This window comes from Nannospalax galili, unplaced genomic scaffold, assembly GCF_000622305.1.
Source record: "Nannospalax galili isolate Female #2095 unplaced genomic scaffold, S.galili_v1.0 scaffold453, whole genome shotgun sequence".
NCBI classification, from domain to species: Eukaryota; Metazoa; Chordata; class Mammalia; order Rodentia; family Spalacidae; genus Nannospalax; species Nannospalax galili.
Genome location: NW_008334081.1, coordinates 684,459 through 706,028, shown reverse-complemented (window position 1 = coordinate 706,028; position 21,570 = coordinate 684,459). Strand labels below are relative to the sequence as shown.

The following is a 21,570-nucleotide window of genomic DNA, read 5'->3' as shown; positions in this document are numbered from 1 at the left end:
ACCTGTCCTTGTGTCCCAGCTCTGTAGTGGTCCCTGCTGGCATCTGGAGCTGCCTTTCCCTGATTACTAGGGAGGGACAGCGTGAGGCCCTGCTGCTGGCCACGGAAGTGAGGGCTCCCCTTCTGGCAGTATCCTGCCAGGTCTCTTGTCCATGCTTCTCAGAAGCTGTCTCCCCTTTCTTGGTGCAGAGCTGTTCCTTGTACATTCTGGAATGAAGTTCTCATGAGTTGTATGTTGTTGGCCCCTTGGGAGGCGACTTTCGCTCATGATAGTGTTTGTTCCTGCACAGGATTCTCAGTTCCAGCTTAGTCCAGTTCCTCAGTCTCCTTTGCAAACCTTTGAGCTGCATTTCAGAAACAGTTCCCTTCCCAAACTCAGAGTGTGCTCTTTTGTCATTGTGTAGCACCTGCATCATTTCCCACTCACATGTGAGCTTCCATTCCGCTGGAATTGGTGTATGTGGCATGTTGTTTCTGAGGGCTGTGCAGCTGCTCCCCTCAGGAGATCTCTGATGCCAGGACCTCTTTACCTGCCTTTCTGCGCCTCTTAGTTGTGTCTGCTTCTTTGCTGTCCTGTATCAGTATGCATAGTTCAGTCATCACAGCTTGGAAGTGAGTCTGAGCCCAACAAATGCCAAGTGTCCTGTTCTTGGCACTTTGTTGTTCCATTGAAAGTCTCAGAACTGGCTGTTGCCATCCACACAGGTCCTGGGGTTCCCTAGTGCACTGACTGTGGATCCAGTTGGGAAGACACAATATATTTGCAGCTTTGATTATTCCTAACCATCCTGTGCTTGTTTAGATCTTTTAAACTTTTTCTTAACAAAGTGTTAACATTTTGTATGCAGGGGGTGTGCATACATTTTAGCAGGTGTGTCTCAAGACATCTGATTGGTGTGATACTACTGTCTATGGCTCGGTTTTACTGTTTTGAAAAGCAATCGGTAACCTGCTTACTCTTGACGCTGTGCCCAACAACTTGCCAAATTCATGTATGCTTGACAGATGGCTGATTCAGGTTTTCAACCTATAGAAGCGTGCTACATATCACTACTGGTAGGTCTTTTCCTTCTTTATTTGACTGGAATGTTGGGTTACAGATGGCAGCAGGCCTCTGCCTGGCTTCCCTTCACTGGTACAGGCCACATTTTCCAGAGGGACTTGTTCATTGACCTACTTGTTTATCAGGTTCCCTCCTTTCCTAGTTTATTATGAATTTCAGTATGAATGGGTATTGATTTTTATCAGATATTTCAAAATCTTTCAGAGGTGGTCATAGGATTTTTTTTATCTAGTATATTTGGGTAATGTGGTGAATAGATTTATTTGAATAGAAATTCCATCTGGTGCTTTTGGGATAGCCTCTCTCAACCTGGTCCCAGTCATAAAACATGATCTTTTTATGTGTTGCTTGATTGGCTCTTATTTTGTGTGCTTACCACTGCTCTCGTGACTGACTGGACTGTCCCTTCTAGTGACACCCTCGTGAGGTTTGGTCTGCAGAGCAGGCCTTACACGGAGCATCAGTTTTTCTTGTGCTTAGTATGGGATGACTTTTAAGTGTTTTGTGACATTTGCTGTTAAGAGATCCAGCCCTAAGGTTTTCATTATGCAAAGGTTTTTGATAATATATGCAATTTTTTAAATATAGGACATTTTGGGGGCTGGAGAGATGGCTCAGCGGTTAAGAACACTGGTTGTTCTTGCAGAAGACCCGGGTTCGAATCCCAGCACCCACATGGCAGCTAACAACTGTCCATAACTCCAGTTCCAGGGGATCCAACACCCTCTTCTGACCTCTGTGGCATTGCACAACATGGGTACACTCACATGCATGCAGGCAATACACGTATACACATAAAATAAAAATAATAAAATTTTAAAAAATATATAGGACTTTTTTTTTTGCTCTTGCATCACTGTGGGTAAGTTGTAATTTTTAATGCATTTTAGACTTGCTGATATTTATTATCATGTCTCGCTGACCTTTTTGGTGTCTGTATGGTCTGTAGTGCTCTCCTTTGACCTCCTCAGTCCTGGGTACTTGCACCTAGTCTTTGGTTGCTGTTTGGTGTCATTATTTTTCTCCACTAATCTGTCTTGTCAGTCTAGATGTCTCTTTGGAAATCTGGCTTTAAACTTTATGGATTCAGTTCTCATAGATGGGTTTCTACTTTATTCATTTCAGCTGATCTTTTTCTTAACTTTTTTTTGGTTTAATTCTGACTTTTTCCCTAGCCTTATGAGACACATCCCTAAACTATTGATTCCAGCCCTTCCTTCTGCTGCCATCTGAACGCCAAGCCGTAAATTCACCTCTGGGGACAACGCCAATGTTAAGTGATTTCGTCCTTTTATGTTCAATACAGTATTGATATGTTTATATGTGTGTCATTGTACTTCATAGTCAACTATTCTAATCCCACTTTCCTGCTCTAGACTTGTATAGTGATAGCTTTCCTTCCCCACCTGCTTGGTAATGAGTTGCTGTCACATCATTCCCTGTGCCAAGTACAGTTGTGAGTACCAGGTCCAGCCTGACCCCACCAAATCCAGTCCACGTTGGTGCTTTTGTCTGAGACAGGGTAAGGCCGTGGCCTGTTTGCTGCTCTGACTCGGTCTCACCTTCAGATTCCCAGAGTCCTGTATCCAGTTAGGCTCACATCCTCCATGTGTCCATCTCCATGTGGCTGAACTTGTTGTCTGGGATGCCTGTCTTTAGTGGAACCTAGTGACAGACTGAATTTTTGTCTAAAAGTTTATTTCACTAATCTTTGAAGGTTATTTTTGCTGAGTGTCTAATTCCAGGTTCATATTTCTTTTTTCTTAGCACTCTGAAGACCCTGTTCCCCTATAAATCAAAAATTAGCTGTCATCCCTTCTTCCTTTTTCAGAGATAAATATGGCTATGACTAAGATTTTTCTCTGTCTTTTTTTTAAAGTATTTCTCTGATGTACTAGTTTTGTTTTTCTTTGTTTTTTGAAACAGGGTCTCTCCATACCCCCAGCTGGCCTAGAATTCGCTGTATAGATCAGGCTGGCCTCAATCTCACAGAGATCAGCCTGCCCTGGCCCCTTCCCCTGCCCCATTAAAGGAGTGCCACCACACTTGATTCAGATGTACTTTCAACTACAGTTTTGTTTTATTTTTCTTGGGCTTTTATAGTCTTAGATCTGTGATTTGGTACATGTATGAATTCTTAGAACTGATTATTCTCATTTTTTATCTAAAAAAAAAAAAAATAATACTTTTGCCCTAATCTCTTCAGTCAGTGTATCTGAAACTTCAGCTGTACATGGTTAGTTCTTTTCTCTGTGTCCTCTGAGCGTCTCCTGTACGGATAGAGTCCCTTTGCTTCATGTGGTATTCTCTTCCATTCTAACATCCACTGCACCTCCCTGCAAAATAATATGCTGTTAGACTCATAGGGTCTCTGTCTCTATGTGCACAGCGCAGTTCTTAGAGTGCCCTCTGGTTGGGTTTTTCCTCCACCTGTCTCCCTCCCTTCCCTGTCACCCTCTGCCCCCTCTCCAGCTTGTCTCGGCCTGCTGTGGTTTGTGCACATAGAGCTAAGAAGTGGTTCTGGATCCTGGCCTCTGTGTTCAGACTGAGTTTCCTGTTTGCTTTTTATAGTTGACTAGATGCATTAAAACATCTTAATCATCTCGGTGCAGTGGGTTTTGAGCTGATCACAGGTGGATGTTGGGCCACTGTGGTTTCCCCACATAAGTGCACTCTCTGCAGCTGCCCAGGCCCTGTGAGGCTTCCTGGGTCCTTCCCCCTTGGTACACTCCAGTTTCCACTGCTCTGACCCTGGCCGCCACCTGTTTTCTCATCCACAGGTAGCTCCAGAGGAATGGGTTGCCCAGGGAGGCCCACCTCTTCCCCCTCTCTCTGTCCAGCCTCACCCTCTGTCCCATGTGCTCTATGTCCCTGTCTGCGAACAGAGGCTGCTGAAGCCTCCTACAGGTCTCCTGCCCACTCCCCGCAGGGATCCTGGAAGCCGCAGTCCTTACTTACGGTCTTCAGTCGTCGTCTTTGTTCTGTCTGTGATCTGCATTTGTATATGCACCATGAGGGTATAGTCCAATTCTGAGACTGGCCTATTTTGGCTTGCCTTTAACTAATCCTCGTTAGAAGTTTTAATTGAACTTTTCTTTAAAAAAAAAAAAAAAAAAAAGTCCTGATGTTCAAAAGGGGATTAAACTACCAAGTAAATTCAGTTCTTGAGTTTAAGTGTAAAGATTGTTATTGTACCAAGCTAATTCTAAATTTTAGTTGGGATGTAGTCTAATATGCCAGTATAATTTTGAATATTTTTCAGTTTGTTTCAAAACAGATATGTTTCAAAGAGCTTATTGCTAAATTACTCTTAATTGCCAGTTTATTTCTAAATTCTAAGTTTTTTTTTACCCAGGAAATTAACACTATTGTAATCATCAATAATTCTAACATTTCACTCTTGAAATAATGAACATTTTTAATTTTTTTCACTTTAAGTGATAGGATTTCGAGGTAGAGCCATATATGTGATGAGTACCAAAGTCCAGTAAGGTACTTCTACTCTGTGTGAGGATTCTAAATACCGTGGAGGCTCATGGTCTGCCCCGTCGGCCTTCTACTTAGGAAGCCACTTCCCTGTTCCTTGTAGGAGCCTGTGAGGCCTTGATTGTGTATATACAGTTTGGTGCTGCCCTACAGAATGCATGCACAGGACCCAAAGCCTTATAGGCATGGTGCCCAGGCTAGACTCACATCTTGACCCTGGGCTGGACTCCCACTCCTTCTCTGTGACCCGCTTATTCCTCAGCAGTATCCTATTTACATATTTTTCTTTGGCGAAGGGGAAATTATGGCTGCTTATCAAAGAATTACAGTTCAGATAATCAGTATCAGCTAGTCAATCTGTGCCATAACCAACAAATAAGAATTTTAAAAGCAACTCAGTCTAAATTACTTTCTCACAGTTTACCAAAGTGGTCCAGTAAAAATATTATCTTAAGTCTCACAGAATATGACTTTAGAAAACATTTCAGATCTGTTTGCAAGTCAAAAACAGTTTCTACACTGCACACTAAGCCCCGTCCTCCGTTGACTGAGTGTTGGAATGTTCTCTGGTTCACTCCAACCCATCACAGGCAGCAGCCCCGTGGTTTTCACTGTGTGGGTTCGGGTGGTCAGGTTTTATTATTAATAATAAACTGTGTACAGTTGGGTCTTTGGCAAGCTTGCGTAGGCTTTGCAGCCCTCAAGAGTGTGGTCCCATGGTGGAAAGCGGGCCAGCAGACCGTGGTTGGGAGGCACTGCCGAGCTCTTACTGTCAGTAGGCCCAGGCACCTCAGCCATGAAGGGGATTCTTGTTTATGCCAGCAGATGCAAACAGCAGGATGTGTCTCCAGTTTCTAAACATCTGAAACCCAGTGCAAAGTATCTGCTACTTCATTTCTTCAGGTTGTGTTTATATGACTTTATTAAATAGTGAGTTGTGTGTATGTTTGTAAACATTTATGATGCAAACATTGATAATTGATCATTCTGCAGTTTTATTTATTAATATCAAATAATGAAATTACTTTGACAGAAAAGTGAATTCTCAGAGATCCCAGCATTTTTTGTCACATTTAGCAGGAGCACCACCTTTAGTCAACTCGTTTTTTTAAAAAGTATTTTATTATGTTTATTTTATGTGTATGAGCATATTGCCTGCATGTATGTAAGTGTACCTGTGTAGTGCAATGTCTTCAGAGGTCAGAAGAGGACCTTGGATTCCCTGGAACTGGAGTTACAGACAGTTGTTAGCCACCACATGGGTGCTGGAAACTGAACCCAGGTCCTCTGTAAGAGCAGCCAGTGCTTTTAACTGCTGATCTGTCTCCCAGCCCCCAATCAACCGAGTTTTCATCTGGAAACACTCAGGAATCTAAAATACCGGCTAGCAGTGCAGACCTAAGCCTATCTTCAGCAGAGTGCAGCTAGCGTGTCACAGCAGCGTGCACTTTGGTTACGAGCATAGCCCTGTTGGAACAAGGAGTAGTCAGTTACGGAAAGCCATTCATAGGGTCCACAAACCCTCCACCTTCCATGTCTGCAGGACAGTGCATTGACCTGGGCTGCTCTGCCTGCGCTGGGCCTTCACTGTCATTGGGATTTAACTGGCATGGCTTCAGAAGCCCACACAAGCTGCTCTTCCTGAACAAGGAAGAGACAGTCTGAGAGCAGCACCCCCATCAGCTGTAACTTCCCTGCTGCCAGGTCCAGGTTCTGCCACACTCCTGTCAGACCCTGTGTCAAGGATGCTGCTGGTGACCCTGTGCATACCCCAGACATTCCTGTGCCCTCTGTAGTTGATTTCTGCTGTGCAGAACCAGAGTGTGGGACTGAAAAAAAGTTCTCCCTTGAACAAGGACAGCTGCCTCAGACATACAAAGGCAAGCAGAGCCTGCTCTGCTAATGGTCTTAGCAATTCACGGGCCAGTTGCTGAAGAGTGCTTGAGCCTCCTGCAGAATAAAACAGAAATCATGTTAGCAGACAGGTCAGCTAGTCAAAGCCCAGAGTTAACTAACAGTGTCTGTGTTTTTTTGGTGGTGGTCCTGGAGATTGAACCCAAGACTTTGCTAATGCTAGGCAAGACCCCAGCCCCTCAAATAATTATCAAACCTTTGAAAGGAAAATCAGTGGCAGAGCTATAAAGAAATAGGAAAAAAACCCACAAAGGTAAAAACCACAATAGACTCCATAAAAAGTAGCATATATGCATCAAAATGTCTGTACTGAAAGGCAGTAAGGCTAGTAGGATACTTGCCAGGGCTTAACCACCTGTCCTCCACCTGACCTGCATGCCCTTTACCTGACCTCCTGCCCTTCACATGACCTCCTGTCCTCCACCTGACATGCATGCCCTCCTGCTGACCTCCACTTGACCTGCATGCTCTCCACCTGACCCCCTGACCTCCACCTGTCCTGCATGCCCTTCACCTGATGACCTGACCTGCATGCCCTCCACCTGACCTGCATGCCCTCCACCTGACCTCCTGCCCTTCACCTGACCTGCATGCCCTCCACCTGACCCCCTGACCTCTATGCCCTCCACCTGACCTCCTGCCCTTCACATGACCTGCATGCTCTCCTCCTGACCTCCACCTGACCTGCATGCCCTTCACCTGATGACCTGACCTGCATGCCCTCCACTTGGAACTTGGGGGTAAGAATACCTTCTCATAGTTTTCATGTGTGGTTTAAGTTGCTGAACTGGCTTAAACTGCTCTAAAAATGTCCAAACAACTCAGGTGACTAGAACCTGTCCACAGACTCCAGCACCAACCTGATGGGACTCCTGGGAAGAATTGATCAAGGTTTGGAAGGGCAGCCAGAGCCTCCTAGGCAGGAGTGGTGGGCTAAAACATGGCTCATGGGCTGCGTGAAGGATCTGGAGCCTCTCAGAGTGGTGCTCAAATACTGTACACTGGCAGGGATCCCTTGGGGTAGTCCTTAGAAGGATGGATGGACACAATACTGAGGTACCTGCAGGTAGATCAGTAGGACACGGGCTAAACGCTAGCAGGTCCCTGTGCAGGGTGAGTTGGGTATTCTTGTATTTCTCAAATCTGTAAGCTTTCCTTAACACAGGTTTCACCATAACACAAGAAGGCCTCATGGTCCACAACTTCTACTTGAGTCAGCATGGCCATATCTGCCCTCCCAAATGTATGGGACCAGGCAAGAGGGAACAGAGCTGTTTTTTCAAGCTCAGAAAGCTGTATTCTGTGGAGTAAATAGACACTGGCAGCAGCTTCCCAGTACAGCATGCCAGCATACCCTGTCCCTCTGGGTGGCTGTGTGGGACATTCTGTTTGCATGGAACATTTCAGAGTCTGCTGCCTTTCAGTAACAAGAGGAGAGCCACCATGCCACCAGCACTTGGTTCAGAAACTTTGTTGTGAGACTCCCTCAGAAGTAGGTTTTGTGCAGTCTTTGTTTTGATAGAGTACAGTCATGTTGTCCCTGGACAGGAGACTTTCCTTAAAGCTCCCTGGCCTTGTCAGTGCCCTGTGGAGGGAGAGCCCTCCTCCTGCCCTGCATCCTCTGCCCCCTGCCCTGAACTGCTCTCATCCTCTGCTCTTCCTCTCAGGTGCCGTGGCCAGCACAGAGGTGAAAATGAAGCTGCAGGAGTTCGTACTCAACAAGAAAAAGGCACTGGCCCACCGGAACCTGAACCATTGCATTTCCAGCGACCCCCGCTACTGGTATGGGTAAGTGACACGGACCTGCTCTTTGGGAGCCTGGAGTACTCAGCTCTGTGGACAGGTTTGAGTGGACCCAGGTCTTTTCCTTCTAATGTAATGGGGAGTATTGAATCCCTGAAGCACCATAGCCAGATCTGAAGTGTGTGGGTCTGGGGATAACGTGTGTCACTGTCATCAGATGAAGAGTAGACCATCCTCAGAGCACCAGGTAGCAATCTAGGCCATGCCTAGTCACTATTCTTGAATATCATAGGAACAACTTAGAGTGAACCCCTGGCCTAATTATTCACTGGCCATTACTCGGTTTTCATCCAGTGCTTTATTGAGTCCTGGTCGAATCGATAAGCACCTTAGTATCTTTATGATCTATTTACTGAGTCCCTGGGAGAGAGCCAGAGACCTAGGAAGGGAGATTTGCATGGGACAGCATGCGTGGTGGGCAGACCAGAGCAGGGCCTTGTTCATGCTGAGCGATGCAGGCAGCTGACTGGGGCATGGGGGGGGGTGCCCTCCCTCCCGCAGTGGCTGTTTGTGGTACAGAGCCCAGTGAGGAGATCTGGCCAATTCTCACACTGGGTACATGATAGTGTTGCAGTACTTTATGCAGCCTTAAAGGTCATTTCATTGCTGGAAAGAAACAATGTAATTGTTAATTTCACTAGCAAAAAAATAGTTTTTCTAGAGTCTCAAAATGGACAACTGTTGTTACTAAAACCACTCTGAAATGTTCCCATTTGTGTACATGACCTCAGTTGCCACAGTACAGCTCAAAGAGCATTTGTAAGATGAGATTCTTTATGCCTTTCCTGTGCTCCATGGCTGCACATACTGCAAATCCACCCAAGCTGCCCTCCCACCAAAGCATGCCCTGGTCCTTGTGGAGCTCAGAGGGTGAGACGGGAGGCCCGTGAGAAGCAGCAGGTGACAGCAGTGAGGAGGAGGGCTCCTAAGAAAGGCCTGTGGCAGCCAGAGCCTGGCTTGTGATGAAGCCTCTGCTAGAGAGGTCAGCCCAGGCATCTGCCATGCATAGGCTCTCTGTTCCCCGTCCACACGTGGGATGAGGATGGTCAAGCGGATGTAGCAAAGGATAGTGGGTAGGATGGCAGTTTGGAGGTAGACATGGGGCATGGCTGGAAAAGGCAGGCAAGGACAGGGAGAAACGGAGAGAAGGGACATCTGCTGGGACAGGGCGGCAGCGGATCCTTAGATCATAATCACACGGGGGAGCAAGAGGAGCCCCTTCAGTGGAGAAGGTGGGGATAGGGCCGACTCCAGATCTAGGAAATTGTCATAAGAAAATAGAGGGCTCAGAGGTGCCTTTGCAAGAAGTGGGACTTGTGAATTGCAGTCAACTGTGTCAGAGTCCCAGGAGGACAGTCACGGTCTTATGCACAGATGAGGCAGCTTGGTATCAAGGATGGGGAGAAAGGCTGCCATGAATAGAGGCTGTGGGGGAGAGCAGGACACAGCCAGCAGGTGGAAGAAGGAAGCCTCTTACAGATGAGGCGCCATGGGGAAGGGAAACAGCTATGTTCTGAGAGATTGAGAACAAGGGAATGGCGTCTGGAGGGAGAGGAGGTATCCTTAGAACTATGACCAGGGCACCTCAGGGAGGTCCCTGACCTCCACAAGGCCTGCCTGTCTAGGATTCACAAGGATCCACAAGGCCTGCCTGCCTTTTCCCTGCAGGGTTTTAGGGAGCTTGCTGGCTAAGGGGGCAGAATTGGTATCAGGCCCCATCGGTCAGGGCCAACTTATTTTTATCGAGTTTGGTGGCTTCCTTGTTTTGTCACATGAGAATCTTGACCAGCCAGTTTGAAGGAACACTCTTGTGTGCAGCTGCTACTCCATTGCAAGACACTGAGAGAGAGCACAGTCTTCCACTGTTACCCAATAGTGATTGTGAGGATTAGCCCAAGACCAGTGAAAGCTGAGCCAGGAGGCTACGCCAATAAAATTTGTAGAAGAAAGCATGAGGGGAGGGGTGGCACATCAAAACCATCAGCTGTAACCCGCCCCCCACACACTCAAAACCTCAGCTTTTGAAAGGCACCTTAAAAAAGGCAAGCAACAGACAAACACTCCCAGTGTGTTTATCTGATAGTCTGCATGAAAAGCTGCAACGTAATGAAAAGACAAGCCACCCACCAGAGTGTTCAGGCAACCATGTGAACAGGCATGTCCCAGATAAGCTGCGTGGGTGGCCATGCCTCATCAGTAGCTGTCCCTGTGAGACGCCACCTCCCACTCACTGGGCTGGCTAAGCTGTAAAACAGGACAAGGGTTGCAAGGTGGGAATGGCTGTTCCCGCACAGGTGGCCAGGGGGCATTTGTGGCACAGCCCCACAGGAAACAGGTTTGGCAGATCTTACTGTGGGAAATCCCGTTTATTCTGGGATCCAGCAGTGTGCCTTCTAGTGTTTGCCCAAGAACATGGGTGCACACCAAGTTTGTGCTCTGGTCCTAGCCGTTATATTCACAGCTGGCAGCAGAAAGGACTGGCAGACTAGTTAAATCCATGCTCTGGAACTGCAACAGTGTGGGGACCTCACACAGTTATGCTCAGGCCAGACACAGAGCCACCCTTTGCCACCCCAGTCCTGTGAAACTGAATTAGGCAAAACTAAGTTGGGAAATGACCAGCAAATGGGCAGAGGGGGCAGTCTGCAGAGATGGAACTGCTCAGGCCCTGATTGGTGTGAGGCATGCAGACCCATGTGTGTTGAAGTATGTCCACGATTCCAACCTTAAATCCTCGTCCAAGACTGCATGGTGCAGTATGGCCACCCACATGCAGCTCCTGAGTGCATGGGACATGACTGGTACAAATAGGGACTTGTGGGAATTCCAGATCACAGGATTTCCATGAGGAAGCTTTATGTTAATTACATGTTGAAATGATATTTTCTATCTGGTTAAGTAGACCACTAAAGTTAATCTCACCCATCCCTTTTACTCCTTTTAGTGAAGCTACTAGAAATGTAAATTACACGTGTAGCTTCCACGTTTCTTTTGGACTGTGCTGTGACACTTTATTAACGAGTTTTATTTACTTTAAATCACAAGTATAAATCTGATATAATGGGAAAAGCCAGTTGTTGATAGAATTTAAAAGCTTGGAATTTGTTTTATTCTACATTCAAGGTAATATTTAGAAAGAAAACAGCAGTATTTTTCTGTCTTCAGTAAGACAAGACTACCTTTATTTTTATCTTTTTTATTTATTATTTCAGTGGTGGTGCTGAGAATTGAACCCAGGTCCTCATGAATGTCGGGCAGGTGCTTTATCATTGAGTTGTGTACCCCAGCCCCAAGGACTGACTCTTGATAAAGTGACTGGTCGGTGCACCCAGGGCTTCCCCAGATCTCACACCAGCATCTTCCTGCCCTGACTTCTGTGTGTCTCTCCTAGGCTGGAAATCAAAGGTTGGAAAACCAATAGCTGTTCTTGGTGAGGGAGAGTTAGAAGAAGCTTCTCTGCAGGTCTTACTTTCAGGATTTGAGGGTATGAGCCTGGATTGGGAGGGGACAAGGTTTAGGAATTGGGGAGGGGGTTGTAAACATAGGATTTTGATCTTGCTCACACATCTGGAGTCTCCCTCACTAGGTTTCATCCAGGGTAGGGTGTGCTGGCCTGACATCTGGAGACTACACTGAGGCTGTCTGCTGGCATTTTCTCCTAAGTGGTTACCTGTCCTGGCATGCAGAGGGGCAGAACCAAGGACTGGGGGTGAGGGTATGTGCTCCTCACAGACAAGCTGGTTTTAAGGATACAGAGGCCCCCTCCTGGAGGGCAAGGAGCCAGATGGCTCTTTTGAGAGCTGTTTCAGGCACAGGGCAAGCTGTACACAATGGCCTCATGTTTCAGCTTATTTAAAGGCTTGGCAGAAAAGTGGGCTTTAATCCTGACAGCATCTCAAGAGATCAGAACAGTTAAGAGGAATCTATCAGACCCTGAGTGACTAGCTTTTCCAACTTTTGCTTAATTAGGAAGCCTAACAATGGTAGTTACAATTGTTACATTTACTTAAAGTACCATTTTAAAATGGCTTTTTTTCCTATAGAAAACTATCTTTTTAACTCACATAACAACATACATCATTCTATGTTTGTAGGAAGGAGAAAAAGACCACCAAAGGCCTCTGTTGTATCTTAGATTCTCCTCTCAGGAACATCTTAAAAGCTATCTGAAAACAAATGATCTGGGAAGAAATGGCACTGCGTGTAAACCCTCAATGCCACTGTGTGAGGGAGGCCTGGATATTGAGCCCAAGGCTGGAAGAACTCTAGGGAAGCAGCCTCCCTGGGGCTGTGTGTGCGTGTGTACCTCGTCCCCAGCCCCACAGTAGCAAATCGGGAGAACGCCTGCCTCTGCAGCAGGTATGCCCTGGTGGTCATTAGGGCAGACCTGTCTTGAGTGGTGCTGTTTCCTGAGCTCCAGGAGTTCTGGGGATGTTTGGCCATGCTGAGCCCCTTTACGGCTGGCCTCTTGAATTTCTGTCTGAGATTGCCTTCAGCCTGCTGTCTGCATGATGTGCTTTCAAATATTTAAATATACACCTGTACATGTTTAAGAGTTCCCACTTTTGATTCAAATAGTTCCAGATGTATGGATGCAGAGTACTATGTATTCAAATAAATGATTTAGCTAATTCCAAGTAAGAAAGTCGGCGAATTTGTTTCTCGTCATTAAACAGATTGCGTATCTTGAAGACCCACGGGGTGTCCTGAGCTTTTTTGGAGGAAACTTGGCTGCCAGTATATCCAGGAACATTTGCTGATGGTCGTCTAGGGTGGTCTCAGTGGCCCCAACTCATCCTGAAGCCCAGCTCATGCTTCATCCTCCTCCCTGCTCTGAGCACCATCCACCTGAACCCTTTCCATCTGGCCATTTTTAGGACTTTGAATCATGGCCTGGCCATTCAGAAAGGAAGTACACTTCCTATGGCAATTCCCAGAACAGAGGTTTCAGCTGCTGGGCTGTCCAGAAAAGGAGATGGCCAGGGGATTTGCTGTGGTGAGGGCATGAATGAGGGGAATATTCTGCTAAAGGGAAGCCCCACCAGGGTCTTGTACTTGGGGAGACAGTATGCATCACCAGCACTGCAGACAGTCTGCGCTGACCTCATCCTCACTGCCTACAGCCTTCGCTATTATTTCTATGCTTGGGCCCCCTGATCTTCCTTTGCCTGAACCTCGAGGACAAGACCTGGTAGTCTTGACTGGTCGTGACCCTGGTAATGTAAAGACAGATCGGCACAGGGATCTCGGGCAGGTCTAGGAAGCGAACAGGCCACAGAACAGATGGGACCCTGAGCGGCGTTGCTTGCCTGTTGGCTTCTGCTTGTTTGGTTTATTCACTCAGCCATGGAGAAGAGGGGCTGACCAAAGGTCATGTTTCACGGAAGGGCATCCTGTGGCTTGGAATGCCCTGGGCACATTGATGTCTGCCTTTGCCTTTCTCTAGGAAGACACAGCACAGCTCCCTCGACCAGAGTTCTCCGCCCCAGAGTGGAGTGTCGGCCTCCTACAACCACCCAGTCCTGGGAATGTACGACGCCAAAGATGACTTCCCTCTTAGGAAAACAGGTCAGTGTGTGGTCTGCTGCTGTCTTGGAGCCTCCACCCTGGCAGGTCCCCTAGGACCGTGCTGAAGCACACGTAGCACTTGGCATCTTGTACTGGGTTGAGGTACTGGCTTTTGCATTGGGACATCATTTTAAAGATGCTCCAAAGCTTTCTTTTATGATTTATCCCTTTCCCTGCCACCCAGTGGGTCTCATACACGTTTGCAATCTAGAACTCAGAACTTGTTCCCAGAGCACCTCTGTTGGTCCCCTTTGGGGATGTGCTCTGCTCTCTACTGCAGAGCAGTGGGGTGGTTATAGGGCTAAGACGGCTTCTGCAGATGTCCTGGCCAAGTGAGTATGTGAGAACCCACCACACAGGCTTTGACTGGCACCTGGGTGGGGTCCAGAGTGCAAGCAGGTCCCCTGAAAGATGTGCTGGGTCCTGTGGGGACTTCCCTGGTGACCACAACCTTGTGCAGCAGTTTTGTTAGTCAGAGGGAGAAGGGTGTCAAGGTACCAATGAGGGCTACACTGTTCCCAAAGCTTGAGAATTGCACTAGAGAACCCATATGATATCCAAGACACTCTTAGGCTTTCTCAGGTGATGGTTGTAGAGGAAAGAGGTTTTAGAGAAGGGCCGTTTGGGGTGGCAAGAAGAGGGGTCAGCCAGAGGCTGTGGTGGAGCCGCAGCCCCCAACCTGCAGGCAGCATGGGGAATTCCTTTGTGCGCTGTCCTTGGAAATGAGGTCTGAGGCATGCCTGTCTTTACACTAAGCAAATTCCATGAAATCCAGTTTTTGTTAATTCTTGGTAGGATGCATAGCTTGATGAGGCATCATAGAAATGGCCAGGCTTACTACTTAAACCCTGAGCTAGGAAGTTTAGGGAACACTGGGATGTCAGTAGATGGGGCTCTGCCCCAGATGCAGTTTGACATGGCTTCAGGCAAACTAGAACCAGGAGCGGGAAGTTGAAGGGAGGAAGGTTGTAGCTGGGCCTAAACGGGCCTTGGCTAATATTTGAGGTGTGTAAGATAGTGACCGTGCCAGACCGTTGTGCTCCTTGCAGATGGAGTGTCACATCACTGTGGAAGGCTGAGCGCTGGGCTGTAGGCCAAGTCAGCACTCACCAAAGTGAAAACTCCCATGGGACTCTTTCCACGGATGTCCCAGGAAGAGGCCATGTGTATTACCATCCCGTTTGGCTCAGAGAAGCTAAGGCAGCTCCCCAGGGCTCCATGTAGAACTGCACACTCTTGTCTCTCATCACAGCAACAGGTCTGGGATCAGTTGTCTCTTGTCCTGGACACTAAACCTTCCAATGACTTATAACATGCTTGCCTGGAAGACTGGACAGGACATGGCACATCTATGCCACTAGTCACTGCTGGTCACTGTAGCCACAGGGCCCCTTGCTGGGCTGTTTCCCTGGGGATTGTTGGAAGCTCAGGCCAGCGCTGCCATGTTGCTTCTGCCCTAGCAATACAGCCTACCTGCAGACCCCAGTCCCTGAGAATGGGAAAGAATGCTCCTCACACTTGGGGAGGCTCCAGAAGGCCTTGATTGAGATTTAGTTATGTTCCAGTTTTTAAAAGCCACCACAAGCTCATTAATAATAGTAAGGATTCCAGAGAAAGCATTTATCCACCTGCAGTGTACAGGGAGATAGCCTGCACCACATGGCTGCTCCCAACCTTGATTATGCTGGTGCTAAGTGATACGCATCTGTGCATTTCTGAAGCAGCTGTGATATGAAAGATCCCGTTAGATTTCCATCATGACAGTCTTAACCCCCCAGTAGTTCCTGGGTCTGACTGTAACAACTCATGCCCATCTCTTGGTCCTGAAAGGGTTTCAATCTGTATGCACATGTGAAATCCTTATCACTGTTACTCTCATTCCACTTCCTTCTACAAGCCAGGTATGTTTTCTTGGGCCCTGGATAGCGACTCACACCTGTACATCTCAGGTGTCTTCTTTCCCTCTTGAAAATAACTTGCAGCTTGCCTGAGCTTTCTTGTGTCAGAGCCCAGCTGCTTGTGTCATCCCCAGACATGGGAGTGGCTTAGGCCCCCTTATGGCCCCTCTTACTGCTGTGCTACGGTGAGTGGATCAGGACTGTAGGAAGCTGCTCCAGTTCCCCATCTGTTAGGTGGTCTGAACTCCTTCCACTCAGTGACCTACCCCACCTGACTGAGTACCTCCAGTCCTCCCCTCAGGGCCACAATTCAACAGAGACATGTTGGCAGGACACCCCCACCAATAAGCTGGAGAGGGACCATGTAGAAATAAGCCCAGTTCTGTAGCCCAGGCCTGGTGGCAAGAGGTGTCTACCTCCTGGCTGTTAAGTGTCAGCTCCCAGGCCCTGATTTGCCCTCACTTTCACCTCTCAGAAGCTCAGAGCTAGACCTAGTCTTCCAGATCGAGGCCCCACAGTCAGTCTCTTAGCCAGTTCCAACTTGTCAGAGGCCCTGCCCTTTGCTGGATGATTGACAGCAATGGAGTTCTCTGCTTCAGGACAGCCCTCTGCTTACCAGAATTCTGCCTGGGGTCCCATCCCACTGCTTCTGGACAGCCTCAGGAATGACCCCTCTGGTCTCTAGGCCTCTTTAAAGACACAAAGTGTACTTTCCAACACAGTCACAAAGGATGAGGTGTGCCAAGACTTGATTGGCTCACTGACACGCCCTGATTGACAGGTGCCTTCCTGCAGTGTGTGCTCATCCTCCATTTTCTGTTGCTGTAACAAAATCCTCAAGACCAGAAAACATATAAGGAATTAGGAGTTTACCTGGCTCGTTGTTCTAGAAGGTAGAAAGTCCACAAGCAGGATCCAGCATGCGCTCTGCCCCAGGGAGGGTCTTCCTTCAGGGTCATAACATGACCTTGTTTCGGCAGCAGCGGGTCAGTTTAGGTTTCTCTTCCTCCTCGTGAAGTCACCAAGCCCAGCCTGCCTTGACTTCACCCAGCCCTGCCCCAAAATCTCATTTGTCTCCTAGCCTCTTTCCAAAAGAGAAGATTCCGAATTTCCCACATATTCCAGACCAGGGGAGAAGCTCCCTAGGCCTCCTCAGAACCCACCTCCTGATCTCCAGGGGGTGCCATCAGAAGTAGAGATTTCTCCTTCCAGGATTCGGAGAAACTGAGGTGGCATCTCACTAACTCATACATCTCCACGTAGCTCAAGCTTGAGAGTCAAGACAGACCCAAGAGGCTATGGCATGGCTGCCTCCGCTGTCTGGGCACTCCCAGGCTGTCCTGGCCTCTGGAAGCAGATTACTGCAGAGTCCCATGCCTCTTCCAGCAGGGTGGCTCACTGGACTGCCACTCAGCAGCTGGAACAAAATGAGTCCGCACTTTGGTGCAGAGGGTGGAAACCCATCACAGGCTCATAGGTGCAGGTCCTCACATGGTTCCCTTTGCAGAGGAGAGCTGTTTTCTAAAACCAAACCAGGCTCCCACCCCCGGCTGTGCCTTTAGCCAGTGCTAGCAGAGGGAGACAGGCTTTGACCAGCACCTGGGTGCTGAGAACAGCTTCCGAGCCTCAGTTGATCTTCACAGAGGCTGCTGGGATCTGGAGCTAGCATCTGCGCCTGGACTGTGAGATGCAGGTGTCTGCAGGCGAACAGGAAAGCCTGTGATTTAGAAGCTGTAACAATACCATGGTTGGTGGCCCTGAAGGGCACCTGCTGTCAGATTTCCTCAGATTTCAGAGCAGCCCCACTGTGAAGTTGTAGGTGAGGCCTCCTCATTGAGGGAAGTCCATGGCATTGGTTTTCTGCTCTGCACAGTAAAGCAAATGGCAATCTTAGTTCTCATCTGCTGGTCCATCATGGCACATCATTACTGTGGCATGGCAGCACGCACATAGCCCTGGTCACTCAGAGACACTGTATCCTCTAGCAGGACTAACAGAAGGCCCGAGCCCACTAGTCCACAGAGCCCTGCCTTCCATTCCATGCTGGAAAGCTATCCCGTATTTAAACTGCAGTGTGATACCTTGACCCCGCCTGTGCCTGCCTAGCAGTAACAATGTCTCCTTTCATGCAGCTTCCGAACCCAACCTGAAATTACGGTCCAGGCTTAAGCAGAAAGTGGCTGAGAGACGGAGTAGCCCCCTGTTGCGCAGGAAAGATGGCCCCATGGTCACTGCTCTAAAAAAGCGTCCCCTGGATGTCACAGGTATGTCAAGGAGCAGGTAAGCCCAGCCTTCTGTCCCCTGTACTCTGGCCCCTCTGAACAAATGTGTCAGCCCCTCACAGTTCCCTGTGCAGTCATGTTCAGTGGCACTGCATACAGGAGGCACAGCCTCCTAGAGGTGGACGGACATGGAGTGCTGGGCAGGTCCCGCTGCTTGGTTCATTTCCCCAGAGGGCTGCCATTGGGCCTAGGTGAGCACCTGGCATGGCATCTTGGGGTCATTCTAATGGATTCTGTGAAGGTGGATTTGAAGGGACCCTGTCCTTTAGTGGTGATGGTGTATTCCTACCTACTCTCTACTGCCCACAAGCATCATGGGGCCTCAGAGCCTTCCAGAATGTGCCCAGCTGAGCAGAGGAAGAGCAAGGTGCTCAGCTAGTTCCACTTGAATGAGCTTGCTGGTACTGGCCCCCCCTGGTGGCCGAGAAGCAACAGGACTCAGCAGAGCCCTGCTGGCTGTACCTCAGTTCCATAGGGGCTTCCTTCCAGCATTTCTCACCCAGGGCTCACCCCGTCACCCCAAGGTGCACTTCCATGACTCCTTCAGTCTGAATACCTAGGAGAACGATGGCTCAGAGCCAACCTGCAGGGAGGCCCAGACCTTGAGCTTGAGTTTTGAAGGCCATGGCTCTGGTTGTTCTGTGAGTGGCTCCTGCCCAGCTGGTTCCAGTCCATTTCAGTGAATGTGCCGATGTCCCACAGAACAAAAGGGCTCCTGTACCTCTATCCCTTAGAGCAAGTAATGAGGTGTCACATACCTGGCCTTCTGTCTACAGGGCCAACCTGTTCCATGCTACATGCATTGTGGGATTGTCTGGCTGGTGTGAACCCTTGCTTCAGAACTGACTTGCAGTTCTTGGGTTTGTGCAGAGACCCTGCCACTTGTGTGCCTGGGGAGCTTCTGCTCGCCATAGTCGTCTTCCCATGCAGCTTTCTGTCCTCTGCTTGTTCTTTAGAACCCCCTTGTTTAGAGAGACCAAGAAGTGCTACAGCCTGCACTCACTTGTCTCCCTCACTGGAGAATTCAGTTGGAGTTAGGGGCATGAGAAAGGAAACTGTTGACACTGATGTGCAGCCTGGATGCCCCATGGCAACACCTGGCATGGGCCCATCCTTGCACAGGTATTGGCTCTGCGCTCTTGCTGACAAGACGATTCATGAGACAGGGTCTTCGGCAGGCGACTGAGAGCCACGCCACTCCAGAGACTGCTTAATACTTATTGAGAGCCAGGACTAGGCTGGGCACTGACGGGAGCTGCTTGCTTTCTGGGAGCTTGCTGTCTAATCAAGGCACGAAGCCATCAGAGGGAGTCGGCCTGGGAGGCCAGCATGACAGGACAGGTAGTACTGATCTATATTGGATGGGAGTCTGTTAGACTGGGGGTGGAATTGTGAAGAAGGTGGCTCTGAGCTGTAGCTTGATGGGAAGTAAAGCTGAGAGAGAGAGAGCTGTGCGCCCCAGGTCAGCTCAGCCACCTGGGCAGTCAGAGCAGTGGATGTGCTCTGGGTAGAGCTATTTCCAGGCAACAGCTAGAAAGGGACTCTAGCAAGGGCTGCCCCAAGTAGAATGAGGGCACCTCCTGCTGAGGAGGCAGAGAAGGTCCTTGAACAGAGGAGACCCACACCCCGCATGGAGGACTGAAATGGCTAGGAGACAAAGCAGGTTCATACTCTTTCTCTACTGCTGTTGAAGGCCATGCTGGGTGGAGAGCACAAAGGGACTCATGTACTGCCTGGAAATCAGGGTTTACAACAGTCCCCTTCCTCCTGTGCTCCTCATTGTGTATGTGCCCCTGCCCCCCACAGACACAGTTGAACACAGGCCTCTTACTATACAGCCATGTAACCTTTTCACTTGGTAACTACCACAGATGCTCTTGACACCTTAATGACCATCTCATTTTGCTGATGTAAATAACAGAACGGCTGTGCGTGTGTTTATTTCTTGGAAACGGGATGAACAAAGCACTAACATCACTTCATTAAGGTAGTGAAAATCATGCCCACTTTTTTGTTGCCCCACAATGCAGCACATAGGTGAGTGTTTGTCTGAAGACCTGCTGTGAGCATGGTTCTAAGGAGGACTTGCCAAGACCTGGTATGTAGCTCAAGATAGACCGGCCACAGCAGCAGGGAACAGGGTCCGAGGTGGGACATGGTGACTACTCTGGGCACTGTGACCGCAGGGACAGAGAGGAGGCGGAAGAAAGCACATGTGTTGGAGAGTGAATCGTAAGCACCCACTCAGCTCAGATGGGCTCTTGAGCTCCCAGCTGGTGAAGTGTAGGAAACACAGTAGCTCCAGACTGAGCCAGATCTACAGTTGGCATTTGGAAGAGAGGGACAGCGGAAGGGGAGACCCAGTTCTGTGATCATAGTCAGTGCTCACTGCAAGCTCGGCCCCCAGGAGCACTGGAGGTAGTTTGGAATAGGAGTCAGATACAGGGAAAGGTGCCTAGTGGAGCACCTGGTCCATGAACAAGCCTTCCCCATCTGCCAGGATTAACATGGGGATGTGTTTCCCTTGTGTGCTCAAGTCTGGATCAAGTGAAATCACTGCTAGATGCCATTTTATCTTCTGTGCTGTGGGGTCAAAGGAGCCCTCGTTGGAACTCACAAAGGCTCCCTCCACTCGCCCTAGATGCGCCTGTCCTCACACCTCCCTCCCCATGTTGCTCAGGGTCACATTTGTAGTGTTTTCAGAATCTGCTGTGCCACAAGGGAGCCATGTGAGTCAGGCAAGCATGTGCCTGTGCTCTGTGGAGGAAGGTGCCCATGAGCCCTTCAGTTGGACCCACTGTGCAGGTTTGAGGCTGGACTCTGACTTCTCAGTGCTGCTAAAGGATAGACACCTGGACTTTGCAGGAAATCAGTTCATGTGTGTGTCTGAGAAGTTTCACCTGGATGATGCCATTCTCAAAACGCACCTGGGCCAGACGTGGAACTCTCAGCAGATACCTGTAGGCCTGGTGAGCACAGAACGGCCCGCCCTGCAGTTGGAGCTTTCAGCAGCCAGCCCCCTGCCAGGAGCCCGAGTGGCCCACTGGGCAGGTTCAACCTCAAGGCATGCAAATAAACTCTCATGTATGAGTGGCCCAGGTAATGCCAGTGAACCTGAGCAGTGATGGCTGTGCTTCCTGATGGTTGATGTTCACAGTACAGTGAGAGGACTGCTGTAAACTCTGACACTCAGGGTAGGTCGCTTTAGTGTGAAATTGCTTTTATGAAGACACAGTGAATTTGACCTTTCATTGTTAAAGTCATTGGGCCTCTGTGTTCACTGGTCTTTTGTTAGAATGTTAATGTTTAAGGGCTTGCCTTTCTGATGTTTCCAATCATCTTGAAATTCAAAAGAGCTATGACGGGCATACTGTGCACATCCTGAGAGGCTCACCCACACTACACAGAGCTACAGCTTTGCTGGCTTATGGGAGGTCAGTTGCAAAACTGAGAAAGGATGAATTGGGTCACCGTCCTTGCTTTGAAACCATGCCCCGTTCTTTCTGGCCAGGCTTTTTGCCTGCCAGGAGGCTAGCAATCAGAAACCCAGGGAGACC

At 48.8% G+C, this 21,570-nt stretch overlaps 1 protein-coding gene across 9 annotated transcripts in view; it reads left to right on the top strand.

The window, feature by feature from the left end:
- Positions 1-21,570, top strand: part of Hdac4 (histone deacetylase 4) — a 268,268-nt gene that overhangs the window by 183,524 nt on the left and 63,174 nt on the right. For all 9 annotated transcript variants that reach the window (XM_017797164.2, XM_029561632.1, XM_029561628.1 and 6 more), the window contains 3 exons: positions 8,130-8,250; positions 13,712-13,833; positions 17,864-17,995. In XM_017797164.2, the coding sequence (XP_017652653.1) occupies positions 8,130-8,250; positions 13,712-13,833; positions 17,864-17,995 (375 nt within the window). The remainder of the gene's footprint in view (positions 1-8,129; positions 8,251-13,711; positions 13,834-17,863; positions 17,996-21,570) is intronic.